At 44.9% G+C, this 17,415-nt stretch overlaps 1 protein-coding gene across 4 annotated transcripts in view; it reads right to left on the bottom strand.

Moving 5' to 3' along the window:
* ANKDD1B (ankyrin repeat and death domain containing 1B) overlaps nt 1-17,415 on the bottom strand; it is a 68,724-nt gene that overhangs the window by 25,683 nt on the left and 25,626 nt on the right. For 3 of the 4 annotated variants that reach the window (XM_013994918.2, XM_013994922.2, XM_013994919.2), the window contains 4 exons: nt 16,385-16,483; nt 14,917-15,015; nt 8,244-8,342; nt 93-191 (listed from right to left, as the gene is read on the bottom strand). In XM_013994918.2, the coding sequence (XP_013850372.2) occupies nt 93-191; nt 8,244-8,342; nt 14,917-15,015; nt 16,385-16,483 (396 nt within the window). The remainder of the gene's footprint in view (nt 1-92; nt 192-8,243; nt 8,343-14,916; nt 15,016-16,384; nt 16,484-17,415) is intronic. The other variant, XM_013994917.2, reaches the window with a different exon arrangement.

Raw genomic sequence — 17,415 nt, 5'->3', positions numbered from 1 at the left:
GCCCCTCCCCCCAGTGTATCTGCAAGGAGCATCACCCAGCACAGCCTCCCAGAGCCAGGATCAAAGCCCGTGCTATGGGGTCAGAGACTCACTTCCACCTTCTGGTGCAGGTCAACGTTCTCACTGAGAAGAAAGCCGACAAGCGGTGCGTGGCCATTCCGAGTTGCTGTTTGCAAGGGGCTGATATTGAGCTGTAAGACACAGGTGGACAGAGAAGGCAGGGAGGGATTCCCGTTGGAATCTAGCAGACTTTCTAGTGACTCGTCACACGGTCATCAGTTAAGACAATGAGGCAGTATGACTACTTGGAAAAGAAAATCCCACGTGTTTCTGAGTCTTTTGGTGACTCTTCGTTGTTTCTAGGTGTCTCCCATTTAACAGTCAGAGTGAGGAGTTCCCATCGTGGCTCAGGGGCCAACAAACCTGACTAGTATCCATGAGGGTGCTGGTTCAATCCCTGGCCTCACTCAGGCAGTGAAGGATCCTGCATTGCCACAGCTGTGGTGTAGGTTGCAGATGTGGTTCAGATCTCACATTGCTGTAACTGTGGTGCAGGCTGGCAGCTGCAGCTCCAATTAGACCCCTGGCCTGGGAACTTGCATACGCCGTAGGTGTGGCAAAAGAAAAGAAGAGTCAAAGTCTTAAACAACACAAGCCTCTGGCAAATCTGAGTTAAAGCTCTTTCCCTTCTCCTGGAAGAAGGAAGTGAACGAGAGCCAAGTCTTCTTTCTATAAATACTCAACCCTCCTCCTTGAGCCAATATAGCTGAACTTGGTATAGGCACCAAGAAATGCATTAACATTGGCACCAAGCTCTGACAACTTACCAGCAACTCTCTGCTCTGGCGTCCATCCTACACAAATGCAGTTTCCCTCACAGCCTTTCCACTCACCTCCTCTAGCGCCTCCTTCACTCTGCTACCTGCTGCCTTCCTCCGCCCTCACCACCCCAGGCTCACCTGTCTTCACTTAGTGCCCCTACCAGATGGCAAAGCACTTAGGTCAGAACCGACTCTTCATTATTCTGCTGCCCTCCAAGGGCCTGGCAATAAGACAAGATCAATTAAGGAGTTCCCTTCGTGGCTCAGTGGTTAACAAACCCGACTAGGAACCATGAGGTTGAGGGTTCAATCCCTGGCCTTGCTCAGTGGGTTAAGGATCTGGCATTGCCATGAGCTGTGGTGTAGGTCGAAGACGCAGCTCGGAACTGGTGTGGCTGTGGCTATGGTGTAGGCCAGCGGCTACAGCTCCAATTCGACCCCCAGCTTGGGAACCTCCATATGCTGCGGGAGCAGCCCTAGAAAAGGCAAAAAGACAAAAAAGAAAAAAAAAGGGGGGGGCAGAGCAGTATGCACTAGAATCTGTGTTGTGGGGGGTCTGAGCACTTGCAGGTGAAGTCTGTGAGCCTCTCGAACCCTCAGGGCCGTCCAGCAGGAAGAAGGGAAGTGAGCTGGGGGGACGCAGCCACAAAGGGGCCCTCTGGCACTGACATCCCATTGGAGAGCCTCATGTCTGAGGGGAGGGTGCAGGAAGGGATAGGTTCTCGAAACCAAACGCTTTGCCTCTAAGGAGAAACCCAATCTTTGTGATGGGGTTCCTCGCCTCACTGGAGGTTCTCCTCTGAGGTGAAACCTGCCACCGCATAACTGACCCAACGCGAGAATCTTCCAGCTGAGCTCACTCATCCCTCAGCGCCGTGAAAGAGAAGAGTACACTGTTCTGCGCCCCGTGCTTTGGATCGAATTTTTTATGAAGCGACAGATACGTGGTACAAATGCTCACAGGAATGATACACAGTCTGACCAACTGGTGTCTGGCTCCAGCCGATGCTAAATGCCTCTATGACCTTGAATAACTGGCCTCCCAAGGATGGGCCTCTATGGCCTCTCTGTAAAAATGACAGAACCACCTACGTTATTAGTTTTCTACTACTGCCAATAACAAATTATCACACACTTAATACCTTAACCCATACCTTAACCCCCACCCTCATCTTACAGTTCTGGAGCTCAGAAGTCTAAAAGGAGACTCCCTGGGTGAAAATAAAGGCCTTGAAGGAGGACTTTCAGGAGAATCATTTCTTTGGGTTTTTTTTTTCCATCTGTAAAAATCACTCACACCTCCTGGCTTATGGCCCCCTTCCTCTAGCTTCAGAGCCAGAAGTGGGGTGCCGAGTCCTTCTCATTCGGCAGTCCTCTGACCCTGCTTGCCTCCTTCTGCTTTAAAGACCCTTGTGATGACATTAGGCTCACCTGGATGATCCTGTTGTTACGCCAGATGATGAGCCACCTTCATTCCACCTGCAACCTTAATGCCCCTTTGCCATGTAACCTCACATATAGGTGCCCAGGATCACAATGTGGACATCTTTGGGGGCCATTATTCTGCCTACCACACCATCCTGCCTCTTTCTCTCAAACCACAGCAATACTGGGACAATAAATGAGCTCGTAAATGTGCACAATAATCATAACTATCATTGTATTCAGTCCACAAAATATCATTGAGCACTTACCATGTGTCAGGCGCTGTGTTAGAAAAGGAGAGGCTGTGACTACACTGACAAGATCTCTGATGCAATTTTCTAGTAGGGGTCGACCATCAACTGGTAGATCAGTAAATCAGGAGATTTAGAATAAATCCATTTATTAGAGCCTAGACATTATTAGAAGAATAACATCAGCTAGGCATTCCCGCCACAGATCAGTGGTTAATGAATCCAACTAGGATCCATGAAGACAGAGGTTCAATCCCTGGCCTCGCTCATTGGGTTAAGGATCTGCGTTGCTGTGGCTGAGGCATAGGCCGGCAACTGTAGTTCCGATTTGACCCCTAGCCTGGGAACCTCCATATGCTGCGGGTGCAGCCCTAAAAAGACAAAAACAAATTTTTTTTTAAAAAAAGAACACTATCAGCGAGTGGTAATGAGAACACTACAATGAGAAATAAAATAACACGTCTAGATGGTTACTTTCCAATGAGTGATCAAGAAACTGCTTCTTGGATACAGTGACATTTAAACTGAGATCAGAATGGTGGGAAATGCCTTCTACCCCCACCCTCACCCCTCACCCCACTGGGAATATCCGAAGCAGAAACAAGGGTTGTGAAGAGCCCAAAGCCAGGAACCTTATGGTAGGAAGAGCTGTAGGAGTCCATGGCATTTTACACATGAGATACTACAGGCACAGTGTGCAGGGCCTAGAGACTTTTTTTTGGCCGTGCCCTCAGCATGTGGAAATTCCTGGGCCAGAAATCAAATCCGAGTCAAAGCTGTGACCTAATACCACAGCAGTGACAATGTTGGATCCTTAACCCGCTGAGACATGTAAGAACTCCCCTGCAGACTTTTTAAGAGACAAATAACTGAAATCTTTTAAAAAACTGATTCCAAGATACAGGAAAAAAACCACAAAGTCGAAGTGAATATTTAATTGACATACTCATACTTCATTGATTGTTAAATGCAGTATTCATAAAACACTCATTATATTTGTAAACGTAATATGTAGGTTAAGATTTTTCACCTCCCTCAAATTCTCAAGAATGCAGAGTTCTAATAAATCAGGGTCAATCGTAAATTAGGGGAGTTTATCATATGCAAATAAAATGCACAGATAAAAATACCTTTTAGGAGTTCCCATCTTGGCTCAGTAGAAATGAATCTGACTAGCATCCATAAGGATGCAGTTTTGATCCCTGGCCTTGCTCAGTGGGTTAAGGATCCAGCGTTGCCATGAGCTGTGGTGTAGGTTGCAGACACAGCTCGGATCCTGCGTTGCTGTGGTTGTGGTGTAGGCTGGCAGCTGTAGCTCCGATTCCACCCCTAGCCTGGGAACCTCAATATGCCACAGGTATAGCCCTAAAAAAAAACCTTTTAAAAATAGTTTACTGGAGTTGGAGTTCCCTGGTGGCTCAGCAGGCTAAGGATCCAGCACTGTCACTGCTGTGACTCAGGTTTGATACCTGGTCTGGGAACTTGCACATGCCAAGCCAAAAAAATAAATATATATATTTACAGCAAAAGAAAATACGTACTTCACATGAAATGTGGGGGTATTTAAATATATTTGGCAAGATGTGAAGATAGGGCCTTTGGAAATATGAAATTCTTAAGGTCCACAAAAGTCCTCACTGCACCAGCTATGGCTAGGAAGGCCGGGAAACCAGCCTGCCGCCTAAACTCTGGGCAGCCTCTCACCTAGGAGGGGTGAATGGAGGAAGCCTCCACAGGCAGCTAAATCCATAATTCCCCTCCAATTACATCCTCAGAAATGACTCAACCTTAGTTGGGGTGGGGGTGCACAGCAAGCTCCTGGAGACCAGACTAATCAATGTCAGGGGGGAAAGTATTTCCAAGATCAAAGACAAGAATCACCTACAGATGGGAAAGCAAAATGACTCTAACACAACCCTGGTGTGGCCGTCCTGCTGGCTTCTTGCTTCAAACCCTCACTTCCCCAGGGTCTTTCCTGGGTCGGGTGGAGACAGGTGCAGACCTCAGTGGGGGCTGAGGCTTATGATCCAGGAAATGTGCTAATGAACTCAAGGGGGAAAAGTCAAGACAATGTAAAGGCTGCAAAATGGATTTAGGACAATTTCCAGGCTGCCTGGATGAGGCCAAAGCCATAGGATAAGGACAACATGGAGCCTGCAGTCCTGGTGGGGGCGGGGGGAGAATGAGAGCATGTGAAAGCCATTAAAAAGCAAAACCCTTCTGAGGGCCAAATAATGAAGTACAGACAGGAGGGACCCGACAGTAGGGAGCCCATAAGGATCTTGCTAATGAGGGAGGCTTTCCCTTTCCAGGGACACTTTCCAGGGTGGCTGCAGACGGGTGGGCATGGCAGGAAGGGTACCTGGGCAATGACAGAAAAACAGAACTGCTCTCATATTCCAAATATTTCCTGTTCCCCATGAATTCTTACCTTTGGGTTCATTTATTGCATAAATAACTTGCAACATCAGTGGGAATCCCTCTACTTTTCACTCTCACAATCTTGTTCATGTATAAATTTGATACAGTGAAAACTACAGGTATGGACATACATTGTTTTTTCAATTAGTGTTCTATCATAAGCATTTTTCTTTTTCTTTTTTTTTTTTTTTTGTCTTTTTGCCATTTCTTGGGCTGCTCCTGCGGCATATGGGATGTTCCCAAGCTAGGGGTCTAATCAGAGCTGTAGCCACCAGCCTACGCCAGAGCCACAGCAACGCGGGATCCGAGCCGCGTCTGCAACCTACACCACAGCTCACGGCAACGCCGGATCGTTAACCCACTGAGCAAGGGCAGGGACCGAACCCGCAACCTCATGGTTCCTAGTCGGGTTCGTTAACCACTGCGCCACAACAGGAACTCCCGTATAAGCATTTTAATTTATCCAAAAGATTTAGTATTTACCTTTTTTTTTTTTTAATCTTTTTGTCTTTTTAGGGCAGCACCTTCAGCATATGGAGGTTCCCAGGCTAGGGGTCTAATCAGAGCTATAGCTGCCAGCCTAAGCCACAGCCATAGCAATGTAGGATCTGAGCTGCATCTGCGACCTACACCACAGCTCATGGCAACACCAGATCCTTAACCCAATGAGCAAGGCCAAGGATCGAACCCACAACCTCATGGTTCCTAGTCGGATCGTGTCCTCTGTGCCATGACGGGAACTCCCTAGTATTTATCATTAATGTTTCTTAATAGCTACATAATTGGAAAAGAAACAGGTATGCCTTGGACGTCCCACTGTGGCTCCCTCAGTGGCAACGAACCTGACTAGTATCCATGAGGACGCAGGTTCAGTTTCTGGCCCCCCTGGGTTAAGGATCTGGCATTGCTGTGAGCCGCGGTGTAGGTCACAGATGCAGCTCAGATCTGGCATTGCTGTGGCTGTGGTGTAGGCTTGTGGCTACAGTTCCAATTTGACCCCTAGCCTGGGAACTTCCATGCACTGCAGGTGTGGCCCTAAACAAAAAGAGAGAGAAGGAGTCCCCATCGTGGCACAGTGGTTAACGAATCCGACTGGGAACCATGAGGTTGCGGGTTTGATCCCTGGCCTTGTTCAGTGGGTGAAGGATCTGGCATTGCCGTGAGCTGTGGTGTGGGTCACAGACGCGGCTTGGATCCCGCGTTGCTGTGGCTCTGGCGTAGGCTGGTGGCTACAGCTCCGATTAGACCCCTAGCCTGGGAACCTCCATATGCCGTGGGAGCAGCCCAAGAAAAGGCAAAAAAAAAAAAAAAAAAGACCAAAAAAAAAAAGAGAGAGAGAGAAAAAGGATTAAACAAAAATGTACATGCCTGCCTACAGAATACAGGAGAATAAAATATTACCAGTTTAGGACTCTATCCTTTTTTTTGGCAGTGCCCATGGCGTGTTGAATTTCCAGGGCCAGGGATCAAACAAACCCGCACCATAGCAGTAACCAGAGCCACAGAAGTGGCAAAGCAGACCCTTAAGCCACTGAGCCACCAGGGAGCTCCTGGAACTTTATTCTTCAGTCTAATGTTTAGCTCTATACTTTTTGAAAAGGAATTATTTATACACTGTGCTGATATGCTAAGTTTTCATGTATACATATGAAATGTACATATATGTAACTTTTTAGAAAAGAGCTGCAGAGCAGTATACACATATATGCACATACATGTGTGTATTTGTGTGTGTGTGTATATATACATACAGAAAGAGAAAGAGAGAGTGGGCTACCATTTACGTGTGTCAATATGTACATGTGCACATGATTAATAGCAATTCCTGCAAGATTAAATAAACTACTAATAATGTTAGTTTGGTGGAGGTGAAATTGAGAGGAGGAGTTGGAATAAGATTTTTTTTCATCATATACACTTTGGTACTATTCAAATTCTTCATTATTTTCATATGCTAAAACGAATTAGAAAAACAGAAAAAGAAAGTCAAGCCATTTAAAGATAAATTGCAGTGGTTAGAAGTGCATGCCCTGAGCGCAAATCCTTGCACTGTCACTGAATAGGTGTAGGATCCTGGATGATCCTCAACTTTTCTAAATTCTCGTTTCCTCATCTGAAAAATGAAGTTCCAAAGATCTTAGCACCAAAGTATATTGTATTAAGAAGAAGGCACCATCCTATCTTCTTCAAGCTCCACAATGACCGCTTGGGTTTTTATACAGTTTTTCTTTCAGCATCTACTATGTTTCAGCCAGGTAGGTACTGTTTCCAGAGAGAAAACAAAGTAGAATAAAAGCATGTATTTGAGAAATAACTATCTGCTACTTCTGCCCTATTTTCTGCCCTATACCTTCTCAAAATAAATATGAAGAATGGTACCATTTTTGACTAAATGTTTTTTTTTGTTGTTGTTGTTGTTGTTGTTTTTGTTTGTTTGTTTGTTTGTTTGTTTGTTTTTTTTGTCTCTTTGCTATTTCTTTGGGCCGCTCCCGCGGCATATGGAGGTTCCCAGGCTAGGGGTCGAATAGGAGCTGTACCCACCGGCCTACGCCAGAGCCACAGCAACGCAGGATCCGAGCCGCGTCTGCAGCCTACACCACAGCTCACGGCAACGCCGGATCGTTAACCCACTGAGCAAGGGCAGGGACCGAACCCGCAACCTCATGGTTCCTAGTCGGATTCGTTAACCACTGCGCCACAACGGGAACTCCCTTGACTAAATGTTAATAGGGAAATATGAGAGGTAAATCATTAATTCTGACCTCAAAGTGAGCAAATTATTAATTCAGTCAGCCCTCCAAATCCCTCCACATCCTCGGTTCTGCATTGGCAGAGTCAACCAATCACAGGTCCAACACAGATGGTTAAATCTACAGATGTGGAACTGCAGGTACGGACTGTATTAGACCATTTTTCTTTTTTCTTTTCTTTTATCTCATCTCATCTCATCTCATCTCATCTCATCTCATCTCATCTCATCTCAACTCATCTCATCTCATTTTATTTGCTGCATCCTCAGCAGGCAAAAGTTCCCAGGCCAGGGATCGAACCACGTCACAGCAGTAAACTGAGACATAACAGCAACAATGCCAGATCCTTAACCCATTAAGCCACTAGGGAATGCCATGTATTACACCATTTTATATAAGGAATTGGAGCATCCGCAGATTTTGATACCCCCCCAAGCAGACCCTAGAATCAATCCCCAACAGATATGAGGGATGACAGTATTAATACTACGAAAGCCCAGAAAATGGGTTGACGCAGGACCCAGAGAGCACTCTGAGTCCCCTCCCTGTGTGAGTGAAAGGCCTGGAGCACGTACTTTGTTTGGAATGTTGATATCACTCCCTGCTGCCAGTAGCACTCTGCTGCATTCTTCATGGCCTCCTTCAACAGCTAGGAAGAATGGTGTTTCGCCCATCTAACAAAAGGAAAAAAAGGTCAAATTCATTGCACCTTGGCATAGAATGAAATTACTTGAGAAACAGTATGCTTTCTCTCTCTCTCCTTCGGGCATTCCTTTTAGTGGATAACATCTATTTGAGCATCTGTGTGCCCACTTATACTGCCAAGACTATATGCTTTGGCACAGTTAAACTGCACAACAACTCTGTGGGGTCAGGCTTATCATTCACACTTTACAGATAAGGAAGAAGCCTAAGCTGAAAAGTGGCAAGGCTAGGATCAAGTCTAGCTGTTTGGCTCCAAAGCCTGCATTCTTTTTTTAATGTTTTTTTATTTCTTTTTTTTTTTTCTTTTCCCACTGTACAGCAAGGGGATCAAGTTATCCTTACATGTATACATTACAATTACATTTTTTCCCCCACCCTTTGTTCTGTTGCAACATGAGTATCTAGACAAAGTTCTCAATGCTACTCAGCAGGATCTCCTTGTAAATCTATTCTAAGTTGTGTCTGATAAGCCCAAGCTCCCGATCCCTCCCACTCCCTCCCCCTCCCATCAGGCAGCCACAAGTCTCTTCTTCAAGTCCATGATTTTCTTTTCTGAGGAGATGTTCATTTGTGCTGGATATTAGATTCCAGTTATAAGTGATATCATATGGTATTTGTCTTTGTCTTTCTGGCTCATTTCACTCAGTATGAGATTCTCTAGTTCCATCCATGTTGCTGCAAACAGCATTATGTCATTCTTTTTTATGACTGAGTAGTATTCCATTGTGTATATATACCACATCTTCCGAATCCAGTCATCTGTCGATGGACATGTGGGTTGTTTCCATGTTCTGGCTATTGTGACTAGAGCTGCAATGAACACGCGGGTGCATGTGTCTCTTTTAAATAGAGTTTTGTCCGGATAGATGCCCAAGCGTGGGATTGTAGGGTCATATGGAAGTTCTATGTATAGATTTCTAAGGTATCTCCAAACTGTTCTCCAAAGCCTGCATTCTTAATTACTTTGTTATGCTGCCTCCTTTAATACTTTCCCTCCATCGCTCATACTCTCAACCTTTATTAATTAATCTAACAAACATTATTAGACACCTAGTGTTTGTTAGACACTAGGAGGCACTGGGATTGGAAAGACAACTAGGATACAGACCCTGCCTACGAAAAGGGAATAGCTACCGCAGAAACTGGCACAACAGTGTAAATCAACTATACTTTAATAAAAAATAATAATAATAAGGTAAAAATAATTTTTAAAAGATAAACCAAATAAAAGGAAAACTTCAATTTCTAAAGGAAAAAAGAAGGTAACAATCCATTAAGAAAGATATACACAGAAATGAGGAACTATAGTGCCGTATGAAGCATACAAAAAGAGAAATATATTTGTAGCAAGAACAGCTTTAGGAGTTCCCATTGTGGCACAGTGGAAACAAATTCCACTACTAACCATCAGGTTGTGGGTTCAATCCCCAGCCTCACTCAGTGGGTTAAGGATCCAGCATTGCCATGAGCTGTGGTGTAGGTCGCAGATGTGGCTTGGATCCTGCATTGCTGTGGTGTATGTGGGTAGCTGTGGCTCCAAATTGGTCTGGGAATTTCCATATGCCACCTGTGTGGCCCTAAAAAGCCAAAAAAAAAAAAAAAAAAAAAAGAACAGTTTTAACCTTTAAAACTGATTTAAAATATTGTGTGTCATTTTATTTATTTTTTGCTTTCTAGGGCTGTACCTGCGAAACATGGAGGTTCCCAGTCTAGGAGTCGAATCGGAGCTGAGGCTGCCAGCCTACACCCCAGCCACAACAACACAGGATCTGAGCCACATCTGTGACCTATACCACAGCTCACGGCCATGCTATATCCTTAACCCACCGAGAGAGACCAGGGATTGAATTCTCATCTGCATGGATATTAGCCGGGGTTTGTTACCTGCTAAGCCACAATGGAGACTCCTGTACCTCGTTTTTAAAAAAATCTAATACCCTATCTCAGTAATTAAGATTCCTGAAACTCATTATGATAAACACTAGTAGGAAAAAAGTGAGTTGAGTTTAGGCCAAGACATAGAAAAGAAGGAAATGGTCTCACACAATAGCTACTTAGATATTTCCCCTCCTCATGCAAATTCTTTCCTAAAAATATTGGGAAGAAATGCAGAAGTCTGTCCCCAGGCCCTAACCCCTTGGACATGATCCTGTTTAACAGCTGCATGACGATAAAGTCAGAAGATTTTCCTCGTTGCTAATTAGGTATGAACAATCATATTAACAGGAACAAAAGAGCATGGAACCAATGTTCCTATCCCACAGAGATGGAAAAATTGTTTCCCAGTGGCTTTACCTGACAGCCATCTGTTAGAAAGGAATTTCTTCTCATAATCTGCCTTCTCATTTTGCCAGGAAAAGAGATGCCAAAAGGCAAGACCCAGTGGAAAAATATTTGCAAAAATCATGAAGGAAAGAATTCACGTCTTTAATATATCAAGAGCCTAGTAAACCTTCATTATCGTTGACCCAATAATCCTACCTCTAAGAATATACCCAAAGGAAACGGTGAAGAAGACAGACTTGAGTTTGCATGCAAAGAGGTTTATGACAGGATTACATTCATAATCAAGAAAAACTGAACAAAACATAAATGTCCAAGAGCTAAAACAGAGTTAAATGAATGTGAGGCAGCCGCTAAAAATATGTATGCATAGGAACACAAAGAAAACTGGGAAGAAAACACATCAGATATTTACAAGGTAATCCTTTCCATGTAGAGAAAATATAAGTGCTATCTATTTTTTTATTTTTTATTTTTTTGTCTTTTTAGAGTCACACCCATGGCATATGGAGGTTCCCAGGCTAGGGGTTGAATCGGAGCTGTAGCCGCTGGCCTACATCACAGCTCAAGGCAACGCCGGATCTTTAACCCACTGAGCAAGGCCAGGGATTGAACCTGCATCCTCATGGATGCTAGTCAGATCCCTTTCCATTGAGCCACAATGGGAACTCCAACTTTTTATCTCAATCTTATCAAATTTATATTTCTGGTATACATTTTATAGGTACATTGCTTAAATCATACACGGACATGTGATGAGAGGGGCATGCTCAAACTTTCTTTATTGATCTGAATTTGCTACCAAGAATGTTTGGAGACCAGTGCTCTACAGCATAGTCCCAGGAGTCACTCCAAATGGCTTGGCAATGGCTTATGTCAGGAAACCGAGGCAGCTAAGACTGTGTGTACATTATGGGCCTCATCTAATACCATCACTCTATGCTTTACTTTGTGCATATAAAACCTATCATAATCTGCAAGTACAGTTTTGGTTTTATTTATTTATTTATTTAGCTTTTTAGGGCCGCACCCATGGCACATGGAAGTTTCCAGGCTAGGGGTCGAATTGGAGCTTCTGCTGCTGGTCTGTGCCACAGCCACAGCCACAGCCACACGGGATCCGAGCTGTGTCCGCGACCCACACCACAGCTCACATCAAAGACGGATCCTTAACTCACTGAGGGAGGCCAGGGATCAAACCCACATCCTCACGGTTCCTAGTCAGGTTTGTTAACCACTGAATCACAAAGGGAACTCCCTGAAAGTACAGTTTGTTAGACTTCAGGACTTCTCTCCAGTGGGCCCTGACTCAAAATTAGCTAAACATTGGATAAAACTCAAATGCACACATTCCAGTGGTAAACTATTAAAACAGAACAGAGCAAGGATGACTAAGACTTTAAATTAAATTCCAGGACTGGATCTCTACATGGATTTGTGAAAGTCCAATGTCCATTACGCCTAAGACTTAGCCTAGCTGATTTGTGTTCTTTTTGGGTGTCTCACACATCATTCATAACTTTTATTTGAGAAAACCAAACCTCTAGGATCTTCCCTAAGTTAAATCAGTTCAACCTGATCATCACTCCGCCAGATGCTCACACACAAATGAAGGCTCTATTTCTGTCCATGATCCTCAGCTGAGAGCCTGGCTTACATCCTCCCAGGGATGGAAGAGAAAAAAAGGATAATAACGATATGTACCACTAATGCGGATGCTAGCCAAGATCCCACTTATTGGGTCCAGAAAGTGGATCACAATGGATACCACCTGTTTCACATTTACCACGTGCCAGGCACTATTCCCTGTGCTAAGCGTGTGACACAGCCTTTCATTTTAAACCTCACTAAGGCCTTAGGAGGCAATTCGACAGATAAGGAAACTAAGGCTGACAGGGGCCAAGTAATATGCCCAAGATCATGCAGCTGGAAGGACAGAGCTAAGATTAGACCCAGGCAGTCAGAGCCCAGCTCTTAATCTCTGTGGACCAATCCAGAGATGCATGGGGGCAGGCTGACTGGCTTCCTTGGTCCCAAGGGGATACAGACTTTCCCCAGGCATCACACATATCCACTTTCGCAGCCTCTAATTTTCATTATGTCGCCCACAGTTGCTCTCTTTGTGACCATACTCCATGGACTCTAAGGCACAGACTGCTTCTCACGTCACCATGTCTGAGATCTGGATGCATTCGCAATCTGAGTCGAGCAGGTAGCAGACATGATATAGCTGTCACTGCCTGTGATGTGCTTTAAATCAGAATGAGTGTCAGTGGCTTAGAAGAAAATCTCGGAATATATAGCAGGGCACCTTTTGAAGAAAAACTATCACAAGCACCTTTGAAGGCACAGAAGACAATGTTTTATTTGGAAAAGGAAGGACATCAAGACTCTGGGAGTCCCCGTTGTGACTTAGCGGTTAACAAACCTGACTAGCTAGAATCCATAAGGATGCAGGTTCGATCCCTGGCCTCACTCAGCGGGTTAAGGATCTGGAGTTGCCATGAGCTGTGGTGTAGGTCACAGACACGGCTCGGATTCCGAGTTGCTGTGACTGTGGTGTAGGCTGGCAGCTGTAGCTCTGATTCGACCCCTAGCCTGGGAACCTCTGTATGCCATGGGGGTGTGGCCCTAAAAAGGAAAAAAAAAGGACATCAAGACTCCAAATAAGACAATGATTCAAAAGAATCAAACTCTATGTGTGAAGTATAGGAATACTTAACCAACTTACTTTGCATATTTGATCCTTTATGTATGTATCATGAAAAACCAAAGTCTAAAAACTCTTTCAATAAGCATAAAATATTCTAAGTGACAAGAAAGCTTTTTTTGTGCCTAGTGTAACTGGCAGCATTATTTTTTCCCAATATTACATAAAATAATAATGTGCCTTATGATTAATGTGTCTTAAGTTATATGATTATAACATTACTTCTTAAAATATCTCTCAGGAGAGGCACCAAGTTAGAATTCACCAGAACATTAACCTATGAAGTCTGGGAGTTCCCTGGTGGTCTAGTGGTTAGGACTTGGCACTTTCGCCGCTGTAGCCCAGGTTCAACCCCTGGGCTGCAGGGATGAGATTCCACATCAAGCCACTGCACACTGCAGCCAAAAATAAGCCAATCAGTCAACCAACCATGAGGTCCAAGAAGACTCCACTTACCCAAGTCTCCAGGTGGTTCCAAAGGCAGTGACCCCAAGGTTAAAAAGTGACTACCCAGAGCAGATGACTCACAAGTCAGCCTCCACAGACACAGCCTCTCCACTGAACCCCAGACCTAATTTCTATCTCCCTGCTGCCCTCCACCTGCATACACCCCTCAAAGTGAACCCAGCCAAACCCATATCAATGACCTTACTCACCCTCTCTTCCCCTATGTGCCACAGCTCAGGAATGGGCACCCCACCCTCCCACTAGTCCAAGCCAAACAGCTGGGGGTCAGAAAGCCTCCAAGGTACCAGCCTCCCCAGGCACCAGATCCCCCTTCAGATGACTGTGTGAGAGTTACCTGTCTACACCCAGGATGGATCCCATCCCTGTTTGCTGCTTAAAACCCTTCTAGGTCTCTGCTGCCAACAGGTCAGAGATCAGTCCTCCTCTTGATAAGCACAGCCTTTCATCATCCCTCGGACGTGGCCCATTTAGCGCCCACCTTTCCCAGAAACCCCCCTCACCCCATCTTCAATTTCTGCCACTCTGAACTCATTTCCAGAACACGCTGTGCTCTTTTATGCCTCAAATCCAAGCCACTGCTTCAACCTACGCCACAGCTGCAGCAACTTGGGATCATTAACCCACTGCACCAGGGCGGGAACTCCCACAGGGTATTGCTCTGTCTGAAACACTCTGCCCTTGTGCCCTCCCCAAAGCTCCTCCTACCACTGTCCATTCAAATGCCAAGCCCCGGAGAACACACTACCTCCTCTAGGAAGTCTGTATAGATTTCCTCTGTGCTTCTACAGCACATTTTAGCCCAATCTATTTTGTATGCCTTTCTTGCCCTGTAGGCTTCTAGACTAAGAGTGCATACTCTTATTAAACACTTCCTGGTCAAAGGGTTAAGTAAGTGAATGGATTAGCCAATGAACTGTGGTAGATCACTCCAAAGACAAAGTGGGAATCTTTCAGCATCGCTTCTTAGACTCTGTGGCATTGACATCTTTGTCTTCCTCCCATTCCTTTTGCGAAAGCCATTCCTCCCACTCTTCCCACTTTTGAGTCCCATGGGCCCACCTGCACCGAGCACCTCCACGCACCTCATTGGTCTCATTTATTTCTTGCCACTGGGCGAGCAGCCTCTGGACCGCAAGGCTGTGACCATGCTTTGCTGCCAGGTGTAGGGCGGTGTTCCCCTCCTGCGACACAGATAGACAACATTAGAGTTCCCTGTACCCAGAAACACACCCCTCCCACAGTCAGGCTGCAGTGGGGCTCTTGGAGGAAAGGTGTCATTCTGGTTAAAGCTGTGGCCAGAATATGCACACTGTGGTATGTGGAATGATTAGCCAGTGGGGGACTGATGCATAGCACGGGGAACTCCACCCAATGGTCTGTGAAGGTCTACATGGGAAAAGAACATGAAAAAGAATGGATATATGCATATGCAGAGCTGGGTCACTTTGCTGAACAGTGGAAATTATCACAACATTGTAGATCAACTATATTTCAGTAAAACTTAAAGCAGGGGCTGTGGTCAGAATGTGGGCCATATTATCCACAGTTTTAAGTCAAATATATATATTTTTTAAGTTTTAAATAAACATACATGGCTATGTGAACCCGTAGGGAAAAAAAAAAAAAATCCATCCATGCTCCTTGTTCTACCTTTGCTGCTAATTTGTGAGCAAAAAGTGGGACAATAAAAGCAATTCCACATAACTTTTGGGAAGGCAAACTGGTGAAAGGTTTCTGGGGGAGAGCCTGAGCAATATATACCAAAAGATTTTAAAACGTGCAGAACTCTTGGAGAAGCAGAATGGAATCTGGCTGGGAACCATGAGGATGTGGGTTTGATCCCTGGCCTTGCTCAGAGGGTTAAGGATCCAGCATTGTCATGAGCTGTGGTACAGGTCACAGACGCGGCTCAGATCCCGTGTTGCTGTGGCTCTGGCATAGGCCGGTGGCTACAGCTCTGATTAGACCCCTAGACTGGGAATCTCCACGTGCTGCAGATGCGGCCCTAAAAAGAAAAAAAAAAAAAAAAAAGTGCAGAACTCTTGACTCACAATTGCTTATCTAGGAATTTCTCCTAAGAAAGTCATCACAAATTTCCCTGGTGGCTCAGCAGGTTAAGGATCCAGCGTTGCCACTACTGTGGCGCAGTTTAGATCCCTGACCCTGGAACTTCTGAATGCCATGGGCATAGCCAAAAAAAAACCCCATCAAAGACATGCACACAAACATGGATGGGTAGCCGGTGTTTACCTCCCCAGTGAGATGAAGTCAAGTGTCCTGCAGACCTCAGAGGAAAAAAAGAGTGGACTGGCGTTGAAAGTAGAAAATTCCGTGTAGTCCATTGATTTCACAAACATTTATGGAGCAAAACTGGCCACGTGGATGACCTACTGCCAAAGGGGGTTAATATCATCTGGATACTCTGTGATTCTCTCCGACGGTAGTAACAACTGAACGCTACTGCTCACCAAAAATGCCATTCCCAACCTGTACATCAGCCCTCACTCCCCTTTCTCTCGTACTCAGCAAAGAAGTCAAAGTCCATCTCACCTTGTCCTTTTCTGAGGTATGCAGATGAAGCAAGGTAAGTTTTTCTATCATTTCAACGTGGCCCCTTTCTGCTGCCAAGAGAAATGGTTTTCTTCCTTTCTGAAAATCAATCACAAACGCCAGTGTTCATTACACACTTTCTGAACAGACCACACAATGGACAAAGTATGCAGCCCTTTGAAGGGATGAGGAAGCCAAGAAGGTGATTCTGGTCAGAGTACTCTGGGCCTTCTTAAGGGAGGGAGATGACAATCTCTCTGACTCCAAACCAGATCCAGTTCTGAGCTGCTACCCCAAAGTGTGGGAACTCCACATCAGCACAGAATTATTTTGATGGGGACAGAGAAATACTGTCCAGAAATGGTCCTTCCAAAGCACCTGGAGAGGCGTCACCTCCCATCCAGACAAGGAGATTCCCTTTCAAATGCAGCCATTTCACCAACTTTCTGCAGTCACTGAATACTTCCTTCACTCAGCTATTTGTTGGGAAGCTAATTTTGTGCCAGACCTCATCTGAGTCACTCAGTAAGACTTGTCTTATTAATAAAAAAATGTTGGAAGCAGAAATTCACCAGGGTTTAATATTTAAGTGACTCATTCAGACATGACATTGTATCAGTTGCTTCTTTTCAGGCCTTCCTTGCTTGCTCATATGTTTATTTCCAATATCCACTAAGAATCAACAGGAAAACTCTTAAGGACAGGTCTACAGGAAAGGAATGGAGGAGTTCCTACTGTGGTTCAGCAGTAGCGAACCTGAGTAGTATCCATGAAGATACAGGTTCTAACCTTGGCCTCACTCAATGGGTTAAAAAATCTGGTGTTGCCAGAGCTGTGGTGTAGGTCACAGATGTGGCTCAGATCTGGTATTACTGTGGCTGTGGCATAGGCTGGAGGCCACAGCTCCAATTCAACACCTAGCCTAGAAACTTCCATATGCCTCGGGGGCAGTCCTAAGAAGACCAAAAACAAAAACAAACAAACAAAAAAAGAATGGAGAAATTAAGAATTCTCCAGAGACTATAGCTTAG

The sequence above is a fragment of the Sus scrofa genome, chromosome 2 (genome assembly GCF_000003025.6).
Source record: "Sus scrofa isolate TJ Tabasco breed Duroc chromosome 2, Sscrofa11.1, whole genome shotgun sequence".
Taxonomy (NCBI): Eukaryota; Metazoa; Chordata; class Mammalia; order Artiodactyla; family Suidae; genus Sus; species Sus scrofa.
The sequence above is the reverse complement of the archived record's forward strand: the minus strand, read 5'-3'. Positions and strand labels throughout refer to the sequence as shown.